General features: G+C 34.8%; 1 protein-coding gene across 1 annotated transcript in view; it reads left to right on the forward strand.

Annotated features, from left to right (window-relative positions):
• Tsr1 (Tsr1 ribosome assembly factor) overlaps window positions 1-26,213 on the forward strand; it is a 273,200-nt gene that overhangs the window by 232,719 nt on the left and 14,268 nt on the right. Inside the window, exon 19 of the mRNA XM_090415842.1 lies at window positions 8,348-8,422. Coding sequence (XP_090271968.1) covers window positions 8,348-8,422 — 75 coding nt within the window. The remainder of the gene's footprint in view (window positions 1-8,347; window positions 8,423-26,213) is intronic.

The raw sequence follows: 26,213 nt of genomic DNA on the forward strand, positions 1-26,213 counted from the left end.
CTTTTTTGTAAGTTCCTTTAGAAAATGGCAATGTGACATTGCCGAAATATCGGAAAATATTTATTAAAGTTTAATTTAATTTATATTCCTAACTACGTTGTTCTATTCCTTAAGTGTTTTAAAAATCACGCATAATGATCAAGGAAAGGAAGGGAAATTGGCAATGAAACCTATTTGTGCCTATTGTCTCCCAGAAGAAGTGGAGGAATTTTTCACATCACTAGAGCAGACAGCTAACGTAAAAAAAAATGGAAAAAGTTGTACCTATTAGAGATATAAACAGCAGAGTAGGAAATTAATCCCAACAGACATATAGGTATGTTTTGGAGAAAAAGGGCAAGATTAATAATAATGGTATCTGCTGGATTTCTGCTCAGGATATGGAGTAATTATTACTAACACCTTATTCCAACATAAATTTGACAAGTTCACGTGGAGAGAAGGCACAAAATAAGAAAAGCCTCATTGATTTTGTTATTGTTGATAGTATCTTCATGCTGGTTCAGGATACAAGAGTATATAGAGAGAGAGAGAATATGAAGTTGGAAGTGACCATTACTTAATACTAAGCAGGATAAAAATGGATGTCACATTGAAAAGAGCAGTATGTAAGAAGGTTTTTTTTAAAAATTAAAGTTGAGCAGCTTTTACATGTAAACTGTAGACTCAACTATACAAACATTATGGAAGAAAATTTGAAGCAGTTTGAAAACAAGAACCAAAGTTTGGAGTCTCATTGGCAAACTCTGAAGAATATGTGGATTGATTCAGCTAAGGAGGTATGTGGTGAAGGATAGAAAAATAAGAACCCCATGACACAAGAAGTTAAAGAAGCGGTTCTGAAAAAGAAGAAGAAAGCATACCAAAAATTCCTAGCAAATAAGTTGGCAGATTCCCTAAAAGAATACAGAGAAAAATGGAAGAGAGCTAAGCTATGTGTAAAAGCAATTAAACAAAAGTCATGGGAAGACTTGGGTAAGAAGTATGAAAATAAATATCAGGACTGTGGCAAAATATTCTGGATGCTATTGAAAAAGCTTAGAAATGGAGGAAAGAGTACTGTAAAAGGAATCAAAGATGATAAAGAGAACATGAAAACTGAAGATAAGGATATCCTAGATGTCTGGAATAATTACTTTGGAAAAACTTAAATGAAATAAGCAGTGACAGAACCTTATAAGAAATTTTCAACAGGAATGGAAATAGGAGTACATATCAATACTTAAGGTAGAAAAAAAGCCATAGCCAAGGAATATCAAAAAATAAATAAATAAAAAAATAGAGTGCTTAATTCACCTAAGTAGGACAAACTCCATCCTCTGTTATATCCAGTAGTGTATGAAGTACCTTGCACCTGTATATAGGTGCAAGGTGATAGATATAACACACTGCAATCAGAAGTCCTTTCTAAGAGACAGATGACCAACTGCTTCCATTATGGTGTCAAGCTAGACTTGTTCGAATAGTGGTATGATTACCCACCATGATAGTGACTTCCATGCAGGCTAGTCCATATCCTACTACTATCCTGTCCTTATCCTTAAAGATGACAGTGATACATCATCTTTAAAGATCTTCAGCAGGTTTCAGCTAATCTACAGAGAAATGCACAGTACCTAATCATCATGTAGGATGATTTTGATGTTACAGATGTTTTTCAAAATCGATTGCAGGAATGGAATTATGTGATGGCCATATAATAGAAAGGATATCATAGGAATATAATAAATTTAGTTTAATCCTTTATCCAAGTGTAAGCAAACAAAGTTTGCACCTGAAATTATCTTCAGAACTGAGGTAAGGTGGTACATCCCTTGGCAACTCGTAGCAAAGGTGGACCGGACTCTCATCACTCCTTGTCTCAGTATCTCCCATAATGCAAAGCACATCTCCTTGCGGACATGTATACTGCTATGCATTAAGGGAAGGGCCACTACCCAGACCGGTTTCGACCTTTATTATGGTCTTGTCAGTGGGAGGCAGACCCAGAGTGGTGATACTAAGGCAGAAGCAATGGAGAGGTCATATTTACCTACACGAGTTGCCAACCGGTGTACCACCTTATTATTAAATTACTCTGGATTTAGAGAAAGATGTTGGAAGTTTATTTTGCACTTGGTTAGACTAATAAATTTAGTTTAATCTTTTATCCAAGTGTAAGCAAACAAAGTTTGTATCTTCAGGACTGAGGTAAGGGCACACCGGTTGGCAACTCGTATAGGTTAATATGACCTGTCAATTGCTTCTGCCTTAGTATCACCACTCTGGGTCTGCCTCCCACTGACGAGACCTCAATAAAGGTCAAAACCGGTCTGAGTAGTGCTGTAGATCTTCCATAAGGATAATGGTGATTTTATTGCAGTATTAATGGTAATGCAGCATGATAATGGATAACCCAGGTGATTATGAAGGTCATCCTGGGATATACATGCACATGCTGCAAATCTGCCAATATCCTTATGGAAGATCTACACTACTGTGGGGTGGGTATACAAACTGACATGACATCAGAAGAAGGATTGTTGGGTGCAACCACTATAACTGCTCCCTTCTAAATACAAGAAGGCAAGAAGTAACACCTTCCTCATACTCTTCTATCAATTTAAAAAACTTTCGCCATCCCTCTTCCCACTGAGGGTTTAAATCCTGTCTATGATATGAAGAATCTTTGTAAGGGTTTTTTTTTTTTTTTTCATACAGAGGGAGCAGGTTTTTCATCCTGCATAATAAGTGAAACCACCCAGAAAAAAACATGCAATTTACAGACATACTACACTAGTCTTCATGACCTTATTTGCTTTGGCTGTAATTGTAGGACCATCAAACACTCTTCTGTTTAAGTGAGAAACAGGAAATAACATCTACACAAACAATCATTTTCCTATGACATCCTTTCTGTTACATGGCCATCACAGATATTGTGATGGAAAATAGAAATAAAATCCTCTCCAAATATTCAAGACTGCAATAAAACTATTGCTTTCCCACATATTGAAGTTATGTCCAAAAAAAAAAAAAACTATGGGCAGACAGAAAAATCTGTTGACATCAGTCTCGGTAAAGAAATATGTTCACTACTATCATGTCATGTAAGGACTGGCAAGCCATGCCTTGCCTTAGATACCTCTTCTGCACAGGATAAAGTGGGTGAAAAACTGAATTTCTGCACAAAAGTATTAATCAAAAGAAGACTGGCTTCAACTTAACACTATAAACTTACTTTTATTCTGCGGTGGAGGATGCCAAAATTAACACTGGTTCTTTTCTTATGTCTATTACAATTTTAATTTGTTCCCACTAATAATTGCTTGTAGAAAATTTTTCTGCTGGGTTTACAAATTTTGTTTGCTTATGATTGGGTAAAGGATTAGCACAAGAGTATGACTTCATACTCTTGTATAATAACTGATTGCTAGTGCTTGTGTACAATGAGCAAGTGTTTTGCTAAATGAAAACTAGCAAATTGTTAGCAGCTAAAATAAATTTTGTTCCCTTGGCATTGTCAATAATACCAGTAAACCTGTAATGAAATTGTCTGTTAGCTATCCATCTTGTATGTGATTTTGGAAGAAAATGGCTAGCTCTCATTTTTTGGGGAGCAACAGCATTTTTCTGAAACACAGAAAAATGCTTTTGAAATCAGACTTCCAAAAAATATTCCACATTACATCTACTTTGACAGAAAATGTAAGTGAGCTAAGTTATAGCTAAGTTATGTAAAAGTAACTAAACAAAAGTCACTAGTCATGCCTTCCTAAAATATGCACTTGGTATCAGTTTTCCTTTGCTATCAGTAAAGAACAACTCTTTTATCCTGTCATAAGCAGCTGCCTTTATATCAAAGACTTGACTATCTTTCCACCTGAGCACTTTATAGTGAGCTTAACTTTGTAAAACCACTGGTGCACTTTTCACATATCATCTTCATCCCAACCTGAGCTGAAGAAGCTTCTGGTTGCAACAGTGGCAAAGTTTTTTGGATTCTTATTCAATAAAAAATTAATATTCTACCCCATGTGTACTATCTGAGAGACGAATGCCAAAGAGCAAACTGGGTTATGGAACCACAATCTATTCTTCATTTAGAAATAGAATCCTCTGATCATTGTATCTAATCCACCATCAGAGAATCTGAATTCATCAGGGTTGCAACTGATACATTTCAAACACCTTAGTCTTTATGTCGAAGAGAATTGAACCATTACTGTTTCTTAAGCACCAGCAGCTGTCCTACAATTTGCCATCAAAATAAAATCACTGCCCAACATTGGCAAGTATATTTTTGCCCATGTTGGGAAAATTTTGTGTAATACCTGCCAGACTGTCTGTCATATGCCTGTTTGGTCTGCATATCAAAAAATTGCTACAAAGAATCTCTCTCTTTCTCTGTCTATCATCTATCTTTGGAACAGCGCAGAATGCTCTGATTTTAAATGTTTTCTTTACAGAGAGTTCAAAAGCAGAGTTTTAGTAGGATCTGACACTGTCTTCCTAGATCCCAATCAGATCCTACAGAAATGTAGCAACTGTACTGCACAACTGCATGTCATAGAACACTTGCATTAAATCATAGTCAATTTAAACACTACCAAAGGTGCATTGTGTGTGTTAATTTGCTGAGTACTGAGTTCTCTACTGGAAATAAGTGTTGTATACTGGCAATATCAGTTGCTGTCTCAGAACTGACATCTGCTACATCACATAAATAGTTCCCAGTTTCTGTGGTGGAAAATGATGAGAAAGACTGTGAAGATTTCTATTAGTATGCGTTGGTTTTCTGTACATAGAGATTCTAAATTTTCCAGAACAGCGTGAGAGTTTTATATCCAGGAAAGGAAGGGAGTTACAGGCATTTTCCATCACAGAAATTCGGAACTATTTCCACTTTAGGACACAGAGCTCGCTCTATTTTAAATGATCCAGATGAGCTTCAAAAAGAAATTAATCGCCTCTCACATATTTTTGAACAAAATGGATATCATAAAAGAACAATTAAGAAATTTCTTATAGATCCTCCTAGGCACCACAATACCGAAACTACCAATTTTAAAGGTAACATCTCAATCCCATACATCAGTTTGGTCTCCCAAAAATTGGCAAAAGTCCTTCAAAAGTACAACATCAGGACGTTATTCACCACTCTTCCAAAAATCAGATCCCTTATAAGCCATCCTAAACCTAAGCATCATAATCTAAAATATCCTGACGTATATAAACTATGGTGTGATTTTAATGTTCCTTATTACGGTCAAACTAATAAATCTGTTGAACTTCGCATGGAGGAGCATAAAAGAGACATCTCTTATAAAAGATCAAATGCTAGTGCCTTATCCAGCCATGTTCTCTTCTCTAATAATCCTCATGATAATTTTCAAGGTCACTCAGTTTCCTGGGATAGATCTCAAAACATTTCCTGTTGCAAGGATGAATTTGAAAGAAAGATAGTGGAATCCAGAGAAATCGTCCTTAATCCTTAACATTTGAACAGTAATTTGAGCTATAACATCCCTGAGAGCCATACTGCTTTTGTTCAGTACTGGTGTTCTCGAGAGTCTACTACCACGCATACAATAAACAATGACACATAAATAGAACAACTGGAACTTGAATAGGTTTTTTATTTTTAATTATCTAATACAATTAACCTGTGCTTCCCAGTTTTCTTAATATCTTCAGTCTTTTATTATTGTTTCTTCTACCTACAAAGATACCTGATGAAGGCCATAATAAGCCGAAACTAGTTGTATCATTAAAGTTTTCTAACTTATTCTCAGTTTGTTAGTCATTAAATATTTTTTAAATGTATCACAGTAACCGAGTCAATGCTCATGAATATATATATATATATATATATATACAGGGTGTTCGGGATAAATTTGACAGTTTCGTAAGGAAAAAGAAAATCTTCTTTGTATCTATTAAATTTAATGAATTGACAAAAAAACATTACAGGCAGAGTTAATTACAATACTATCAACAAGATTTACTCAAAATAACCACCATTAGCATCGATCACAGCTTCAATTCTGCTTCGGCACCTCGAACAAGCTGATGCTACAGTCTCCCTGGGAAGGGCCGCAAAAACTGTTTTAATTTTATCCATTAACTGGGCTTTTGTATTACTGGAAGTGCGATTGGTGTCTTTTTCAACTGCGCCCCATACAAAATAATCCATGGGGTTAAGGTCTGGGGAGTTTGGAGGCCAAACATTTGGACTGGTGAAGTCGTAGAAATTTTCAGACAACCATTTTTGACTTTTCCCAGAGGTGTGGCAAGGGGCCGAATCCTGCTGCCATACATACGGCCTACCATTGCCTACCCTTGTTATCCAGGGCTTGACTACAGTTAGCAACTCCACGAACAAAGCCCGAATTCCAATGCCAGGGTTCTTCAACACCTGTTCCTGCAGATTTGCGAGGAATTCTGCTGTACGAACGCAATCAGATCGTCTGCTAGGGATCTTTCTTCTTGCTACATCCTCGTAGTCACCATTGCAAGTCTCTAGTTCATGCCTGATTTGTTTTTACTGTATTCAGGGAGCATTGGGCAGCAGTCGTAATATCCTTATTTTGATGGCGGGCACGAATCATCATGATACAAGTTATTCTCTTCCATGATTCAGGTGGGTTCCAGCTATCCATCCTTTCTGACATCTTGTATGTGAATGAAGAAGGGTCCAAACTAATGAAGAGAAGTGTGTGTTAATACATGTAACTTACGGAAAAATATAATTAATTATAAATATGTCAAATTTATCCCGAACACCCTGTATATATATATACAGTGCTTTTTTTCTGGCGATTCGCAAAGGTACGCAGTACCAGCATCTTTTTTTTTTTTTTTTTCTTAAGTTTTTAAAAATTTGTGATTTATTGACAACAAAATGTATTATAAACATTCCAGTAGTAGGTGGTACTGTGTTCACGAATTGAATTTTCAGTTGATTACTCATAAGTTGGTACCCTGCTTTCCTGTTTCATAGGTTGCTACGTAATCGGAAACAGGAAGTTGTGTTCACTTCCAATTGCTTCCAGTATCGGTTTATCTATTCTAAATGCACTCTACAACAGGCAGGTGTTCACGAGAGTTTTGAATTAATCTAAGTTAAATCAGTGCAATCATTGTTCAAAATGAGTAAAATAAGTAGTTACTTTATGACAATTATAAAAAAAGTAAGGCTGAAGAAGCAGAAATTGTTGAATCTACTTGTGATCCTGTAAAACAGAAAACTAGCACCGAAAATACACTTGGTGAAGATCACAAAACCAAGATGAAGATTCAATTTGTCAAAAGGAAGCAGCTTCTGATAATGATTGGCCCGAATGTTCGACATTTTTGCAGAAAAATGACTTCTGCAAGAGAAACGAGTGGCTGTATGTCAAGAATAAAATGTTGGGCTGCAAAAGCATGTTGTGATGTCAGAAGTCTTGTCGTCGATAAACACATGGGAACGAAAATTTCAGCGGAGTGGTCAAATGGTAAAATATGTCATTTTGGAGAATCTCGCAAACAACAGTTAATGTCATTAAGAAAAAAGATTTACGATCATAAGGAGAGTGCAGCGCACAAAAGCGTGCCAACAAAGCGAGGCGACGAGGAAATATTGGAGGATATGTTAAAAGTGTGGAAGCTGCTGTAATAACATCTTCATGGTGAGTACTGGCACCTTTTTTTCCAGAAAAAAAAACACTGTATACACACACACACACATGGAAGTTTTATATTGTTTTACAACATAGTTATGCACTCGGCTATAACTTTTGACTTCCAGTTAATTGATGACCATGTCTTACAAGTTTAGTCCAGCACTGCTAAGTATGTGCTCTGTTTTTTGTTATGCCTGTTGTATAGAATTTTCATGCATTTTTTTTTTTAACTGGCTTTCACTATTCCTTTATTTTCCCTTAAGTAAGTAACCTAGAGCAGTTAATGGTAAACATTTCTTTATTGTCCAGCTTCAAATCTGAAACAACTTTTTATTTTTCTCTTTCAATTCATTCATCAATGATGTTTGGAACTTTTGTGCATTATTTTTCCCCAAGGAGTACTAATTCCATTTGCTTATGGTTAAGCAAATGGAATTAGTACTCTTTCTTCTGTCTTCTTTTTTTTTGGGGGGGGGGGGGGTGAAGATCAAGTATGCTATCACTAATGTGATAACTCAGGTTGTGCATTATTTTTCCCCAAGGAGTACTAATTCCATTTGCTTATGGTTAAGCAAATGGAATTAGTACTCTTTCTTCTGTCTTCTTTTTTTTGGGGGGGGGGTGAAGATCAAGTATGCTATCACTAATGTGATAACTCAGGTCTAGAGATCACACAACTGATTATTTCTTGTTTATTTCAGAGGACATTATGTGGTTTAAGCCTGTGGAACTTAGGACAAAATATGGAGCTAGAGGTCATATTAAAGAACCTCTTGGTGAGTTATGAAAAGCTTGCATTAATTTTCTATTTTAAAGTATAAAATATTTTAAACTGAGTTATTTTTATAAAGCATATCTTTACTTTATTATGATTCTCGACCTGTTATATTTAATAGTTAATTGATACTTTGAAACTTTCTACTGTTGCCTCTTTAAGAAAAGAGAAATAACCTTTATGTGCATGAATGATAAAAAATATATATATGTAGAAAGTATTTTACCTTGGGTATAATAAATGTTAAAGATACCAAGCTATTTTAAACCTGGTTTTACTCCATTTCCCAAGTAAGCAAACAGACAAACAAGTCAAGTTTGCGCCTGCACGTAATGCAAGTCTAACTGACCCCTGCAGGTAGTGCAAGACCAAGATAACTAACTCATGGTGGGAAATGGAGTAAAATCAGGTTTAAAATAGCTTGGTATCTTTAACATTTATTATACCCAAGGTAAAATACTTTCTACATTTATATCTCCTCCAGAGATTTTTATTTAATAAAGTTAAAACACCTTATGGTAACTTGTTCTGGTAAAATACTTATAAGCTCTGTATTACTAAAATCTTGATATTTCTAGCCTGGCTCCCACTGATGAGACCTAAATAACGGTCGAAACCGGTCTGGGTAGTGGCCCCTTGCCTTTAATACAAAGCATCACACATCTCCTCCAGGAGATGTGCTTTGCATTATGGGTAAATATTAAGATTAGTGATCAGAGCTTATTCTACTTTTACCATGGGTTATCTTGGTCTTGCACTACCTGCAGGGTCAGCTAGACTTACATTACGTGCAGGCACAAACTTGACTTGTTTGTCTGTTTGCTTACTTGGGAAATGGAGTAAAACCAGGTTTAAAATAGCTTGGTATCTTTAACATATATATATATATATATATGATAGGTCAGTGCCACAAAAGGTTGCTGTTAAACTAGTAACCTCTTGCAGCATTGTTTGCTGTAAATTTAGAAATAATAATAATTCATCAATTCATCAATATTTAAATTAAAAATGAAATCATTACTTACATTATTTTATTCAAAAAGTGGCACTTTTGTATTTCCCAGTGAAGTAGGCTTCCACAAGAACAAAGCACGTCTTTCCAATCAATTTTTAAGTAGCAAAACACTATGAAAATATGCACAAAAAAAGTTTATGTAAAACTCATATTTTGATTTGAAACTTATAGATCATCATTTGTTTGTAACTGGCAATTCAAAAGGTAGAATGACAACAATGGATTTCATAAGTCAGGTACAATATGCATAACAGAAACATTAATTCAGTTGCTATAAAATTGACAAAAACACTGCTATTTATGATTCCCAATAATAATTTCCTCATTTTTTGATAAGTAAACAATCATTCAGGTTCGAGTTTAGACGATGTAATATTCTTCCATACTATCTCTTTTTAATTTCTTATGTAACAGACAAGCTTTTCACCAGAGGATACTATGGTCAGTTCGACACTGTTCTGAGAGGACCAATTGTTCGATGCTGCTGGCACACTCTCCCTCGATGAGTCTTTGGACTCCATGTAGGTGTCAAATAATAATAATAATAATAATACTTGTGGGATTTCTAACAATGGATGTAGAATTGATGTTGAAATTCTCTTTTCAACAGAATGTCTTGTTTGAAGAATAAGAGATGCCAACTTGGTAAATACCTGGGAGTGAAAGTGAAGATGATCTTTAGTGGAAAGTAACCAGAGAATAGCTTATTGACAAGGAAACAAGATAGATATGTGTTATATTTTTTTGCAGGATTCTAGAAATTGGTTCTGAGATTCTAGTAATGTAGGAGTGGATTTGAACCCTATGTAGAGTTGGAGTTCTGAGGAATAGGCTTATTCTTATCTGTGATATATTGGATCTTCTCTGAGTTGAAGTCATTCTATTGTATAATTCTTCTGCTAGTGTCAATTTTGTGTTTTAGGTCATCAGGGTTGAAGCAGACAATGTGCACATTGAGTATTTCTTGCAGAATTTTCAGCCTAGTATCATAGGCCATCATTATCTGTGCAGTCACAAGTTATGAAAATTTCCAAATAAACAAAGCAGCAGTGAAAATGCTAATATGATCCATTGACATTATAGGTGAGCTTTTGCTTAACAGTCCCTATTATATCCAGGGCTTGAAAATCTTGTACTGGCTCACCAGACTGATAAATATCTCACTAGTCAGATGAGTGTACTCTACCATGACTATCTAATATATCATAGCCGCATGGATCAGATGATTTCATAAGCATTTTGTTAATGCTTTGGCTAAATTTTATTCTACATATCTACCAGTGTTGAGGCAAATATGTTAACTATTTATATATTAGTGTGTTTATCAATCTAGGAAAAAAAAAATCATGAATTTTGTAACTGATGAAGACCATTTATTATTATTTTTATAATTTTTATTAATGATACTGTTTATTGCTACATTCTTCTGGCCATTCAAAAAAAAAAAAAACAACAATTTCTTCTTTGCTGTTATAAGCAAATATTGGAAATATTCATCATCGTGAAAACTCTCGATAAGATAATATCCTTAGATCTATGCATATAATAGCGCTAGTGCTTTTCTGAATTCTGTTTGGCTTCAGAATACTATTGCATGAACAGGACAGGTGATGTCACATGACATGGCTAGCAACTCGAAAAGTAATTGAATAATTTAGGTTAGAATCAAAATAAAGAAATATTTTGGGGAAATAAATACTTCTTTCCCCACTTCCCAAGTTTTAATGTCTACTATTAACAGTCAAATTCTGAATATTCTAACACTGGGTAAGAAATGAGCCAACTACTGCTGCCCACTGTGTATTGATATAAGGTTATACATTAAAGATACCAAGAAATTATATACTTGGTTTTTAATCCTTTTCCCAAGGAAGCAAAACAATGTTTTGCACATGAAATATATTCGCGTCTGAGCTACTTGTATATAGAGGCTAATGACTTCACATCACTTGCATTAGTATGTATCCCATCATGTAAAGCACCCCCCCCTCCTTTGGGCACGTAAAATGCTGTGCATAATGGGATTGGTCACTATCCAGACCAGTTTCGACCTTTATTGAGGTCTCATTAGTGGGAGCCAGACTCGAGAGAGAGAGAGATACCAAGTTGAAGTAATGCAGAAGTCATATATATATCTCATATACAAGTAGCCAAAAAGGTGCTCAACTTTATTAACAAAAATCTCTGGATGAGAGAAAAATGTTGAAAGTTTTTTACCTTGGGTAAAAAGGATTAAAAACCAAGTATATAATTTCTTGGTATCTTTAACATATAATAAACCAGTCTGAGTAGTGGCCCTTCCTATTATGCATAGCATTTTTACATGCCCAAAAGGGAGTGTGCTTTACATTATTATACATATTAATGCAAGTGATGTGAAGTCATTGGCCTCTATATACAAGTAGCTCAGATGTGAATATATTTCACATGCAAAACATTGTTTTGCTTCCTTGGAAAATGGATTAAAAACAAAGTATATAATTTCTGGACAATGAGACTTATTTGTGCCTTTGGTCCACAGACGGTTCTACTAAGGTAGAAGTGGTGGAATTTTTGAGGTTTTAGAGAAAGCAACTGACATAATGAAAAAATAAAAATTGGTCCTTGTTGGGGATCTGAATAGTAGAGTAGGAAATGATTGTTAGATATACAGAAATATTTCGAGAAAAGAACAAAGCTAATAATAATGGCAAATACCTGTTGGATTTCTGCTCAGGACATGGGCTGGTTATTACTACCACAATGTTCTAACATAAAAATGTGCATAAATTCACATGGACTGAAGAGGCAAGGAATAAGAAAAGACTCAATGACTATGTTATTGTTGATAGTGATGTTTTCTCACTGGTGCAGGACACTAGCGTGTACAGAGGATTTGAAATTGGAAGTGATCACCATTTAGTCTTGAGCAGGATAAAATTGAATTTCATATTGAAAAGAATAACAGGTAAGAAAGCTTTAACGTGAATAAAAGTTGAGCAGATCTCAGATGTAAACTATAGACTAAAATACACAAACGTTATTCAAGAAAAAAAATGAAAGCATTTGAAAACAGGAACCAAACCTTGGAGATTCAGTGGCAAGCCCTGAAAAAAACATTGATTGATTCAGCCAGAGAGGCATGTGGTGAGGTTGTCTGCAAGGATAGAAAAATCAGAACTCCATGGTGGACAGAGAAAGTTAAAGAGGTAATGAAGGAAAAGAAGAAAGCTTATCAAACGTTCCTGGTGAATAAGTCAGTTTGTGCTCTTAGAGAATATATAGACAAATGTAAGAAAGCTAAACACTGTGTAAAACTAGTAAATAGAAGTCATGGGAAGTCTTTGGCAAGAACATAGAAAATAAATATCAGTAAAGTGCCAAAATATTCTGGAGGCTTGGAAGTTTTTCCGCTTGGAAGAAAGTGGAAAAACTTCCAAGTGTAAGCAAACAAAGTTACACCTGACGTGTTTTCAGGACTGGGTCAACTCATATATAGAAGCTAATGACTTCACATCACTTGCTTTAGTATCCCATAATGCAAAGCACATCCTGGCAGATATGTTTAATACTGTGTATTATGGGACAGGTCACTACCCAGAGTGTTTTCTACCTTATTGAGGTCTCATCAGTGGGAGCCAAACCCAGAGATGATATTAAGGTTGAAGTAATGCAGAAGTCATATTTTCATATACGAGTAGCCAAAAGGTGTCGCACCTTATTTATAAAATATTCTGGATTAGAGATAGTTGTAAGTTTTTCCAATTGTCCTGAAAATACTTCAGGTGCAAACTTTGTTTGCTTACACTTGGATAAAGGATTAAACCAAGTATATAATTTCAAGTAAACTAGCAATGACTCAAAGAAAAATGGAAAGGTTGATGCGAGGCATCACATTAAAAGATAAGAAGCGAAACACCTGGATAATAAGCCAGACTCACATCAGTGACATCATTCTTCACTATAAGCAACTAAAACGGAAATGGACTGGAGATCTATCCAGAAGAGAAGATGAGCGGTGGACCACCATACTAATGAACTGGATTCAAAAAGAAGAGAATCGAGGCCGACGACATCCTAAAAGAAGGTGGGGTGATGAATTGTCAAATTTTGTTGGAGAAAATTGGTCAACCATTGTCAAGAACAGAGAAATGTGGAAAGAACTGGAGGAGGCCTTCGTCCAGCAGTGGACAGAAAATGTCTGAAAAGAAGATGATGATGATGATTTCTTGGTATCTTTAATTTATAATATAACCAAGTGGAAAAACTTGGTTATACTATAAAAATTATACTGAAAAACCAGCAACTATCTCTAATCCAGTATTTTAATAATGAGGTGTGACACCTTTTCGCTACTTGTATATGAAAATATGACTTCTGCATTACTTTAACCTTAGTATCACCTATGGGTCTGGTTCCCACTGATGAGTCCTCAATAAAGGTAGAAACCGGTCTGTGTAGTGGCCCTTCCCATTATGCATAACATTTTACATGCCTGAAAGGGGGGGGGGGTTTGCTTTGCATTATGGGATAATACTAAGGCAAGTAATGCGAGGTCATTAGCTTCTCTATATATACGAATTGCCCTAGTCCTGAAAATACTTCGGGCAAGAACTTTGTTTGCTTACACGTGGATGAAGGATTAAATCAAATATGTAATATCTTGGTATCTTTAATTTATTCTGAAGGCTGTTAAAATAGCTTAGAAATGAAGGAAAGAGTGCTGTAAAAGGAATTAGAGAAGATAAAGGTGACATTAAAACTGGAGAAAAATATATCATTGAAGTATGGAGTAATTACTTCGAAAAATTGCTAAATGAAACAAGCAGTGACAGCACAGTGGTAAAAAAAACACTCAACAGGCATGAAATCAGGAATACATATCCATACTTGAAGTAGAAAAAGCCATCAAAAACCTGAAATGTGGAAAGTTATCAGGAGTAGATGATATTCAACCAGAAATGCTCAAGTATTAAGATATAAAAGTCTGGAAAGAGGGACAAATTCCAGATGATTGGAGTAGAGTTCTCATATACAAAAAGGGGAATGAAACTGAATGTGAGAATTGCAGAGGTATTTCCCTATTAAGTGTTCCTGGTAAAATGTATACAAATATACTTAAGAAACAGTTGAGAAGGATTGTGGAAGGGAAGCTTGGTGAAGAACAAGCTTGATTCAGGCCAAATAGAAGCTGTCAGGATCAGTTTTATGACAAATCATGGGAATATAACAAAGATCTATATTTAAGTTTTGTAGATCTGCAAAAGGCATATGACAAGGTGCCAAGAGAAAAGTTGTCAATGGGGCGATATATCAAGAAAAAATAGTCTTTATTTGAGTTGTAAGTCAGCAGTTAGAATTGAAGGAAGTACAGGAAGACGGTTTAATGTAAAATCTGGTGTCAGACAAGGATGTACATTATCCCTATTGTTATTCATTTTGATTCATTATCTATATGGATCGCATTATGAAGGAAAGTGGTATTAAACCTGATATCAAAATTGTAGATGTTAATATCAGCTCTTTACTTTATGCAGGCGATGTTATACTTTTAAATAAATCCAGTTCGAGTCTGCATGATTTCCTGACTAAATTGAATAACCGTTGTAATACATTTGTTATGAAAATCAGCAATAACAAGACAAAGACAATGAAAATAGGCAGAAATATTAAAATATCACCTACATGGTGATTGGAGAACCTATAGAACAAGTAAAGCATTTTAGCTACTTAGGTTCAATTTTTAGTGAAGATGGTAAATTTATAAATGAATAGACAAAAGAATCAACAAAGGTGGTATGGTAGGAAGTCAACCGAATAAATTTATATGGAATAAGAGAGAAATTAGTCAAAATGCTAAATTAGCTGTATACAAGACAGTGTTCAAACTATTATTCATAAGACTATTACACTTTTTTTATAATCTTTGTCAAGTAGCTTTATTTTATCCTCCTACATGTTTCGCCAATCCTTTTCTATTGGCATCCTCAGGGAATACAAACTAGTAAGCTAAAATGAAGGTTACAGACTAGGTTATAACTGATAATTCTAATTCATACAAAAAATTGGTATTGTGCGTGACAATGTGCGTGTCTCATTAACGTGATTTATTCATTATGGTTCATTACGTAATTGTTATGAAAGTTCATTTCTTTGATGTTTAAGGATCTGATAAAAGTTTTCCAAATTTCTGGTAAAATTAGACCTTGATTCTTGTTTAGGTTTTCAGTTTTACGGGCGACTGTAGCTGCTTCTTTAAAGGTTCTTGAATGGTAGTTATCTTCTATGTATAGCATAAGGCTCTTATTGCACTCAATAAGATGGTTAGTAGAGGCAAAGTGGCATGAAAGGCCTGAAATGTCTTGTCTGTTATTTCTGACATATCCTATGTGTTCTTTCTTTCTTGTTTCAAAGCTTCTAGAAGTCTGACCTATGTAACTAATACCACATGAGCAAGGTATATTATATACTCCAGAGTACTTGTAGAATGGGTCAGGATCTTTCGGTGATCTTAAAAATTTCCGAATAGTGTTGATCGGTTTGAATGCCACTCTGATCTTATGCGGTTTTAAAAGGTTAGCTAATTTTTTGGAAAGGAATCGTAATTGTACTGATGTATTGGACGTCATCACGTTGTTGATGTGGTATATCAGTAAAGAGAATCTTGTTATAGAGTCTTTTTGGGTAACCATTTAAAGAAAGTTCTCTGGATATTGTGGTTAATTCCGTTGGTAGGTCATCCTTGTCTGTCGTATACTGTATAGCTCTTTTCTTGAGACTATGGATAATGCTAAGTTTCTGAGCTATGTGATGAGCTGAGTTAAAATGGAGGTAACGTCCATTATTTGTAGGTTTTCGGTATACAGATAGGTTGATACTATTATTGGATTGTTTCTTTATTAAAATGTCGAGGAATGGCAGTTTTTTATCTTTTTCCATTTCTAATGTCAATTTGATGGTATTGTGGAAACTATTGATTTAGTTGAAGTAATTCATTAGTTCTTCTTTCGTATGATCCCAAATGATAAAGATGTCATCTACATATCTGTACCAAATTTTCGGTTTTGGAATGATCTGGGTTAAGATTTTTTTCTCTAGATCTTCCATGAATAAGTCAGCACAAGCAGGTGATAGGGGGCTGCCCATAGCTAATCCAGTGAGTTGTTTGTAGATCGTTTTTTGCCAAATAAAATAGTTAGAGGTTAAACAGTGATTGAACAACGTAGTGATGTTTTTTGGGAATAAGTTGTCTAAGATGTTGATGACTTCAAACACTGGAATGTTAGTAAACAGAGAAGTAATGTCCAAGCTTGCTAGTATATCCTCTTCAAAAATGGGGATGTTTTTTATTTTATCTATAAAATGTTTTGAGTTTTTAATATAAGTATCAGAGACGTGAATGTGTTGTTGTAAAATCTTCGCAAGATACTTTGACAGTTGGTAAGTGGGAGAATAGATTCCATCAACTATTGGTCGTAATGGTATACCTTCTTTATGAATTTTTGGAAGCTCATACAATCTAGGAGTAAGTTGGTGCATAGATTTTTTTTTTTTTTTTTTTTTTTTTTTTTTTTTTTTTTTTTATAAAAAAACTAAAATCTATGCACCCACTTATCCTAGATTGTATGGGCTTCCAAAAATTCATAAAGAAGGTATACCATTACGCCCAAAAGTTGATGGAATCTATTCTCCCACTTACCAACTGTCAAAGTATCTTGCGAAGATTTTACAACAACACATTCACGTCTCTGATACTTATATTAAAAACTCAAAACATTTTATAGATAAAATAAAAAACATCCCCATTTTTGAAGAGGATATACTAGCAAGCTTGGACATTACTTCTCTGTTTACTAACATTCCAGTGTTTGAAGTCATCAACATCTTAGACAACTTATTCCCAAAAAACATCACTACGTTGTTCAATCACTGTTTAACCTCTAACTATTTTATTTGGCAAAAAACGATCTACAAACAACTCACTGGATTAGCTATGGGCAGCCCCCTATCACCTGCTTGTGCTGACTTATTCATGGAAGATCTAGAGAAAAAAATCTTAACCCAGATCATTCCAAAATCGAAAATTTGGTACAGATATGTAGATGACATCTTTATCATTTGGGATCATACGAAAGAAGAACTAATGAATTACCTCAACCAAATCAATAGTTTCCACAATACCATCAAATTCACATTAGAAATGGAAAAAGATAAAAAACTGCCATTCCTTGACATTTTAATAAAGAAACAATCCAAATAATAGTATCAACCTATCTGTATACCGAAAACCTACAAATACTGGACGTTACCTCCATTTCAACTCAGCTCATCACATAGCTCAGAAACTTAGCATTATCCATAGTCTCAAGAAAAGAGCTATACAGTATACGACAGACAAGGATGACCTACTAACGGAATTAACCACAATATCCAGAGAACTTTCTTTAAATGGTTACCCAAAAAGACTCTATAACAAGATTCTCTTTACTGATATACCACATCAACAACGTGATGACGTCCAATACATCAGTACAATTACGATTCCTTTTGTCAGCAACCTTTCCAAAAAATTAGCTAACCTTTTAAAACCGCATAAGATCAGAGTGGCATTCAAACCGATCAACACTATTCGGAAATTTTTAAGATCACCGAAAGATCCTCACCCATTCTACAAGTACTCTGGAGTATATAATATACCTTGCTCATGTGGTATTAGTTACATAGGTCAGACCTCTAGAAGCTTTAAAACGAGAAAGAAAGAACACATAGGATATGTCAGAAATAACAGACAAGACATTTCAGGCCTTTCATGCCACTTTGCCTCTACTAACAATCATATTGAGTGGGATAAGAGCCTTATGCCATACATAGAAGATAACTACCATTCAAGAACCTTTAAAGAAGCAGCTACAGTCGCCCGTAAAACTGAAAACCTAAACAAGAATCAAGATCTAATTTTACCAGAAATTTGGAAAACTTTTATCAGATCCTTAAACATCAAAGAAATGAACTTTCATAACAATTACGTAATGAACCATAATGAATAAATCACGTTAACGAGACACGCACATTGTCACGCACAATACCAATTTTTTGTATGAATTAGAATTATCAGTTATAACCTAGTCTGTAACCTTCATTTTAGCTTACTAGTTTGTATTCCCTGAGGATGCCAATAGAAAAGGATTGGCGAAACATGCAGGAGGATAAAATAAAGCTACTTTACAAAGATTATAAAAAAAGTGTAATAGTCTTATGAATAATTGTCAAGAAAAAATTCAACACAATGAACAGGATCAACAGTGTTCAAACTAATTTTAACTTATGGATCTGAGAGCTGGTTCAGAAGTAAAACACTTGACCAAAGACTAGTAACTGCAGATATGAGAGTCCTGAGAATGACTAGATGCATGAACAGATGCATTAATGTCAATATCACATTAAAAACAAGGATATTAGGAAAGAACTTGACAGAAAATAAGATATGAAAATGTTGGAATCTGACAGGTAACAGATTGATTTGGAGGAAAATTGTTGATAGGAAGTTAGTAATGATGTAAGTTCTTCATGTAGTACTATCATAATATTCTGTACACCCCTCAAGGGTACATGTCAGGAATTTGATGATGATGTGTATAATTTCTTGGTTTCTTTAATGCATAATAAACCCATGTTAAAAAAATTTCAATATATAAGGTTGTCATGTTGTGATTAATTGATAAATTGTTGTGGTATGAATGAGCACACTCTAAACATAAAAGAATGCGAGTGTATCCTATTCTCTCGCTTGCAATATTCCAGTACAACAAAGTCTATACAAATCAACAAAAAAAAAAGAAAAAAAAAAGGGGTTCATAATTACCAGCATTCCTCAATAGATGTGATAAATAAGAGTAAACATACAAAAAAAAAAAAAAAAAAAAAAAAAAAAAAAAAAAAAACTCTTGCATCATAAAACATGAAAAAAGCCAGCATTACATAAATAGGCGGTTAAACTGAAATTCTTCTTATTCATTTTCCTCATCAACAAAAAAATGTTCACTCATCATAGGTGAGCAGATGAGCTTATTTTTCAAGATCTGAATATATCCATTTAATGATTAAGCTTCTGCTATTAAGAATAAAGAGCTTTTTTTGCTGAAGATGAGAAGAATAGTTAATTATTCAGATGACCTCAGTTCTTTATATTTGAATTATTTAATATGCATCACTGAATGTATTTCTTGCAAACAAAATTTTCAATCTATACAGCAACAGTTAATAAGATCTTAATAAGCAAAACAGAATAGAATATTCAAGTTATAATTAGTATAACAGTGAAAAATCTTAGTGTGATTCATTAACATTAAAGATGGTGAACTGGGAATGTGACATATTGTTAGCCCAATAGGAATAAACAGTAATTTTTTTTTTTTTTTTTTTTGTGACTCCCATCCTTGAAAGGTTTTAAATCTAAAGCAAATTACTGCCATGGGTGAGCTAAGGATTTTTTAAAATTCATTTTATGGAATTTCATTTATTTTTTTTTTTTATATTTGTTTTTACATAATCTAGAAACCATCCTGCTAATGGAGTTCAAACAGAGAACTTTTCAAGCCACTTCAGGCCTCCAATAAGTAGGGCATCGGTTTCACGCTGGCAATGAAATTCGTGTTTTTGTTAAAGAGTGAATATTCTAACTTCTCATCAGCCAGATCATTTAATCATTATTATTATTTTAAAAAAAAGAAAAAGGAGGTATGAATCCATTAACTAGTAATAATGTTGGGTGCTGAATGGAATACCTTTGCAAAATTTGAAAAGTTTAAGGCAGTCTTTCCTATTTCGAATTAAATTTGGTTTGTGAAGCAGGATTTCACAATTCTCTTCACATAATCTTTCCTTTACGAATTAGCTTTTATGAAGGATCATTTTTATTCCATTGAACTTGGGATTTGTTGGGACTGCATGCTGAATAAAACTTAACTTATAAGAATCTTGGTATCTAATGTAATCTCTATGTTCTATACAATTCTCTCATTTATTTTCACACTGAAGTGTCCTACAGTTGACTTTCACTATAGAGCACTCATAGGAACCATATGAATAATAAGCTATGGTGAATTTTTGTTTTTAAAATAGCATTGTGCCTGTGGGATATTTCAGAAGTTTGCTCTAATGAGTTTGCAGGAATGTCTTTTTGAGTAACTCTAGAATATCATCCAAAAGAATGTCTGTGAATGGAGAAAACTACTTGAAGTGATAAGAATATCAAAAAAAGTGAGGAGTTTCTGTTCTTGTTTTTGAGATGTGCATTTTTGATTGAGAGGAGATATGAATCCAAGGAGGATTAATAATAGTTTTCTGGCTCATATGTTGGACAGAAATCAGTGAAGTGTTGGTTTTATGAATTTTTGGTAATCTGCCTGTGCTTGGAATTGTGTTAAAATGTATATGCCATAATCTTTTAACTCTGTCCCATGATATCGCTTAATCTCTTGAGATACAGTGATAAGTAGAATCATTTCTTAATAATAGTAAATATTTTTTTTAAATATTCTTATCTTTCCTGCCTAGATTCAGATTGAGATAAGTTTGTGCGGACTTTGCTTTATACAACATTTGGTAACTTCAAAATGTATTTTGCTAGCAGTATTATATGGAATGTTATATAATCCTCTGGTGCTGTTGTAAATGAAATCTGTGATAGGAACCTGCTTTAATATAACTATATAACCATAGCCTTTATCCAGTGCTGAAACTTTCTCTTTGGTAAGAGGAAAACTGCCAGGATATTGATAAGTATTTTCTGTATCTAATGTGGGATTAGACAATTAGTTATTTTTCAGATTAGGTGGTTACATTTTTGTAAAAAAACAGTTTATGTAATATTAAAAATTTGTTACACTACTTCAAGAGATTACAGACAATATCAAATAGTTGATTACAATAGCTGATAGTTCAGAGGTAACAGAATCAGCACAAATGGATCTACAGCCATGAATATTTACAACAATGTGGAAGAGATAGGGTCCTCACTCCGTTATCCTTACACCCATAGTCAACCATGAGTCACATCATGGTAATCAACCTCCTGGATGGAGGCACCATATGATGAACAGAATCAGTCTGTTTGCTAATGAAGTTTTTCAACATAGTTTGCTTATGTAAATATTCCTGATTTTTTTGTTTAGAACCTTAAGATGTTTTTTAAAAGCATCTCTCTGCATACATTATGGATATAATGAAATTTTTATCCTAGCATCAGTTATGTAGTGGTGAACAGGTATCAAAACAAAATTAAACAGTCTTTTAGAGAAAGTGATATCACTGGATAGAGTTAAAAAGATTAGAACACACTCTTTACCAGAACTTCTAGGCTGTATGGTTATCAAAATCCATATTCCACTGACAAGCAGTAAAATACATTGACTCTGCAACATGCATATAAGCTGTCAAAACAGCTTATATGTATGTTGCCATGAGCCATTAGCAACCATTAGCTTTCTCAAATTTTCAAAACCACGTAGCAAAACTTCAGATATATTCTTCCAGTGCTATGGAATTTGGATTGGTGATTGGTGGGGTGGGGTCCATCACACATTTACAATCAGAACAGGAGACCTAATGTCATGATAAATTATACAAATTCATTCATTCATTTTGTATGGTGATTCAATGGCCGTGAGTCCCTTTTTATGGGGAAGTATGGCACCACTCAATCCTCCCTATTTTTACCCAGGCTCGGGACCGGCATTGCTGACAATTCAGACCTATGACTGCAGGGATTGTCTTAAGTATTCCTGACTGTATCTGCATATGTTCACGAGGCCAGTTTGCCTGCTTTCGGGATGAAAAACCCCAGGTAAACTGGGATGGGGGGGGGGGGGGGCGCTCTGCTGTCCGTGCCCAAGACTGGTTAATTTGGCTATGGCTGAGGAAGATCCTTAAGTTCCTCGCATTGTCGACGGGAATCGAACCTAGGACACTCCTTCCCCAGTCATATGATTGCGAAGCGCATAGCCACTAGACTAACTGCGTGGACATTATACAAATCAGTGGATGTGATGACTGGGTTCTCTTATCTTACTTACTCTTGCCAACTATTTAAAATTAAACGGTCTTTTAGAGAAAGTGATATCACTAGATAGAGTTAAAAATATTAGAACATACTCTTTACCAGAACTTCTAGGATGTATGGTTATCAAAATCCATATATTCCACTGACAAGCAGTAGAATACATTGACTCTGCAACATACATATAAGCTGTCAAAACAGCTTATATGTATGTTGCCATGAGCCATTAGCTTTCTCAGAACCAAAGTAGTATTTTCAAAAAAAAAATTTCAAATTTTGAAAAAGCATTTTCAAAACAAAGTAGCAAAACTTCAGATATTTTCTTCCAGTGCTATGGAATTACATGCAAAACATCAAGCATCATCATCATCATCAAATTCCTCCCATGTACCCTCAAGCAGTGTCCAGGATATGATAGTACTACATGAAAAATTTACATCATTACTAACTTTCTATCTACAATTTTCCTCCAAATCAATATATTACTTGTCAAGACTCCAATATTATCATTATCAGATCTCATATTTCTATTATCTAAGGCACATTGTACCATATCAATCCACCTATATCTAGGTCTTCCTCTGGGTTGTTTTACTGCCAACCTGGCAGAGAACACTTGTTTTGCTAATCTTTCCTCGCCCATTCAAGTGACCATACCATCTGAGATTAGCTCAGCTAATGCATTCTTGGATGCTGCCGATGTCAAGTTCTTTCCTAATATCCTTGTTTTTAATATGATATTGCCATCGATGCCATCTGTTCACGCATCTGATCTTTCTTAGGACTTTCATATCTGCGGTCTCTAGTCTTTGGTCAAGTGTTTTACTTCTGACCCAGCTCTCAGATCTATAAGTTAAAACTGGTTTGAACACTGTCTTGTATACAGCTAATTTAGTGTTCTGACAAATTTCTCTCTTATTCCATATGAATTTATTCAATTGACTTCGTACCATACCAGCTTTGTTGATTCTGTTGTCTATTTCCATATTTAATTTACCATCTTCACTAAAAACCATGCCTAAGTAGCTGAAATGTTTTACTTGTTCCACAGGTTCTCTATTCACAACACAGTTGCCATTTTCAATGATTCTGCCTATTTTCATTGTCTTTGTCTTTTTATTGCTGACCTTCATACCATATCTATTACAATAGTTATTCAATTTAGTCAGAAAATCTTGCAGACTTGTAGCGAATTTATTTAGAAGTATAACATCGTCTGCATAAAGCAAAGAGCTGACATTAACATCTCCAATTTTGATATCCAGTTTAATACCACTTTCCTTCATAATGTGACCCATATAGATAATGAATAACAGAGGGGGGGGGGAATAATGTACATCCTTGTCTGATACCAGATTCCACATTAAACCATCTTCCTGTACTTCCTTCAATTCTAACTGCTGACTTACAACTCAAATAAAGACTAAGTATTGCTTGATATAATGCCCCATCGACACCATATAACTGCAGCGTATTGAATAGCTTCTCTCTTGGCACCTTGTCATATGCCTTTTCCAGATCGACAAAACTTAAATACAGATCTTTGTTATATTCCCATGCTTTCTCGACTATTTGTCGTAAAGTGAAGATCTGATCCTGACAGCCTCTATTTGGCTTGAATATCCAGCTTGTTCTTCACCAAGCTTTTCTTCCACAATTCTTCTCAACCGTTTCTCAAGTATACTTGCATATATCTTACCAGGAACACTCAGTAGGGATATACCTCTGTAATTCTCACATTCAGTTTTATTTCCCTTTTTATATATGGGTAGTACTATGAGAGCTCTACTCCAATCATTGGGAATTCGTCCCTCTGTCTAGGCATTCTGAACTATGCAGTGCAGCGACTGTAAGACTTTTATACCACCATACTTCAGCATTTCTGGTCAAATATCATCTAGTCCTGCTGCCTTTCCACATTTCAAGCCTTTGGATGGCTTTTTCTACTTCAAGTATGGATATGGATTCCTGACTGCATGCCTGGTCAGTGTTTTTTATCACTGTGCTGTCATCACTGCTTGTTTCATGTAGCAAATTTTCAAAGTAATTACTCCATACTTCAAGGATATCTTTTTCTCCCGTTTTCATATCACCTTTATCATCTCTAACTCGTTTTACAGTACCCTTTCCTCCATTCCTAAGCTTCTTCCACAACCTCCAGAATATTTTGCCACCTTCTTGATATTTATTTTCTATGTTCTTGCCAAAGTCCTCCCATGACTTTCCTTAAGCTAGTTTTACACAGTGTTTCGCTTTCTTACATTTGTCTCTGTATTCTCTAAGAGCACAAGCTGACTTATTTGCCAGTAACTTTTGATGTGCTTTCTTCTTTTCCTTCACTGCCTCTTTAACTTCCTGTGTCCACCATGGAGTTCTAATTTTTCTATCCTTGCAGACATCTTCACCACATTCCTCTCAGGGTTTTTCTTCAGGGCTTGCCACTGAATCTCCAAAGTTTGGTTCCTGTTCCCAAACTCTTTAATTTTTTCTTCAATAATGTTTGTGCATTTTAGTCTACGGTTCACATCTGAGAGCTGCTCAACTTTTATTCGCTTTAAAACTTTCTTACATGTCATTCTTTTCAATATGAATTTCAATTTTATCCTGCTCAAGACTAAATAGTGATCACTTCCAATTTCAAATCCTCTGTACACTCTGGTATCCTGCACCAGGGAGAAAACATCACTATCAACAATAACATAGTCAATGAGACTTTTCTTATTCCTTGCCTCTTCTCTCCATGTGAATTTGTGCACATTTGTGGGCTTGTTTAACAGGGCGACGCCCCAGCCAGCATGAAATTTTGTCATGTTGTACCATCATTTTGTACCATCAAAATAGTTGCAAGTAAATTATCAACACAACCAAAACTGATTTTGAAAGCACTAAAAACAAGAAACTTGCATTCATGTCCAATTGGCTGTTAAGATTTCTCTTCCCTTGCCAAAACTACTGGCTGAAAATTCTCTCCAGCCTTCCTTCTACAGCTTTTGCATTACCCACCCAAAAAAGTATTCCTCTAACTTCTTAATTTTCCTCCAATTCTTGCCATAACACTCTTGATAAATGTCCTCCTACCATTCTAAACAAACAAGATATAATACCACTAATTTTTTTTTCTTTTTTTGCTAGAAATAAATCAACAGAAGTGTGCACAAACTAAAATTGTCCTAGAATAGAATTGCTGTGGATTCTGTGAAAATATCATGCCTACTTGAACATTCACTGCCATCAACTTAACTGTCTGCTCATATTCCCTATTCCCAATTGTTTGAGTGGGAAACTGATGACATCTTATTTAGGAGTGATCATTTCTCCACTCCATGATATCCACATTTTTCTTGGACAGTATAATACATCATGAATATTGTGCTGAAAAATCGAGTAAGCTATCTAGCTCACATCTCTTCCTTAGCAGAATTCAATTCTGTGATGATTGTCTATCTCCTATTAGTGATGCAGGGAATCATGTGATAGCATGCAGTAACTGAGCTGCTACAACTGAAATGGAGCACTTATTGCACAGCAGCAAAGGAAGCTCATAAGAAAGCTGGAGCATCTTCCTCATATATCACACAACAACAAACCTCATTGCTTTTAAACATATCTGAACACGACACATAATCTGTCATTAGAGCAAAACTGGATCTAATACACATCTTGCATAACAAGAGTAACTAACAGCAAAAGAAGTCTGGGATAAAATTCATAAAATGAAGGGCATACGTACTACCCGCACTA

The sequence above is a fragment of the Typopeltis vanoorti genome, chromosome 3, assembly GCF_054136105.1.
Source record: "Typopeltis vanoorti isolate ZY-2024b chromosome 3, IOZ_Tvanoo_1.0, whole genome shotgun sequence".
NCBI lineage: Eukaryota > Metazoa > Arthropoda > Arachnida > Uropygi > Thelyphonidae > Typopeltis > Typopeltis vanoorti.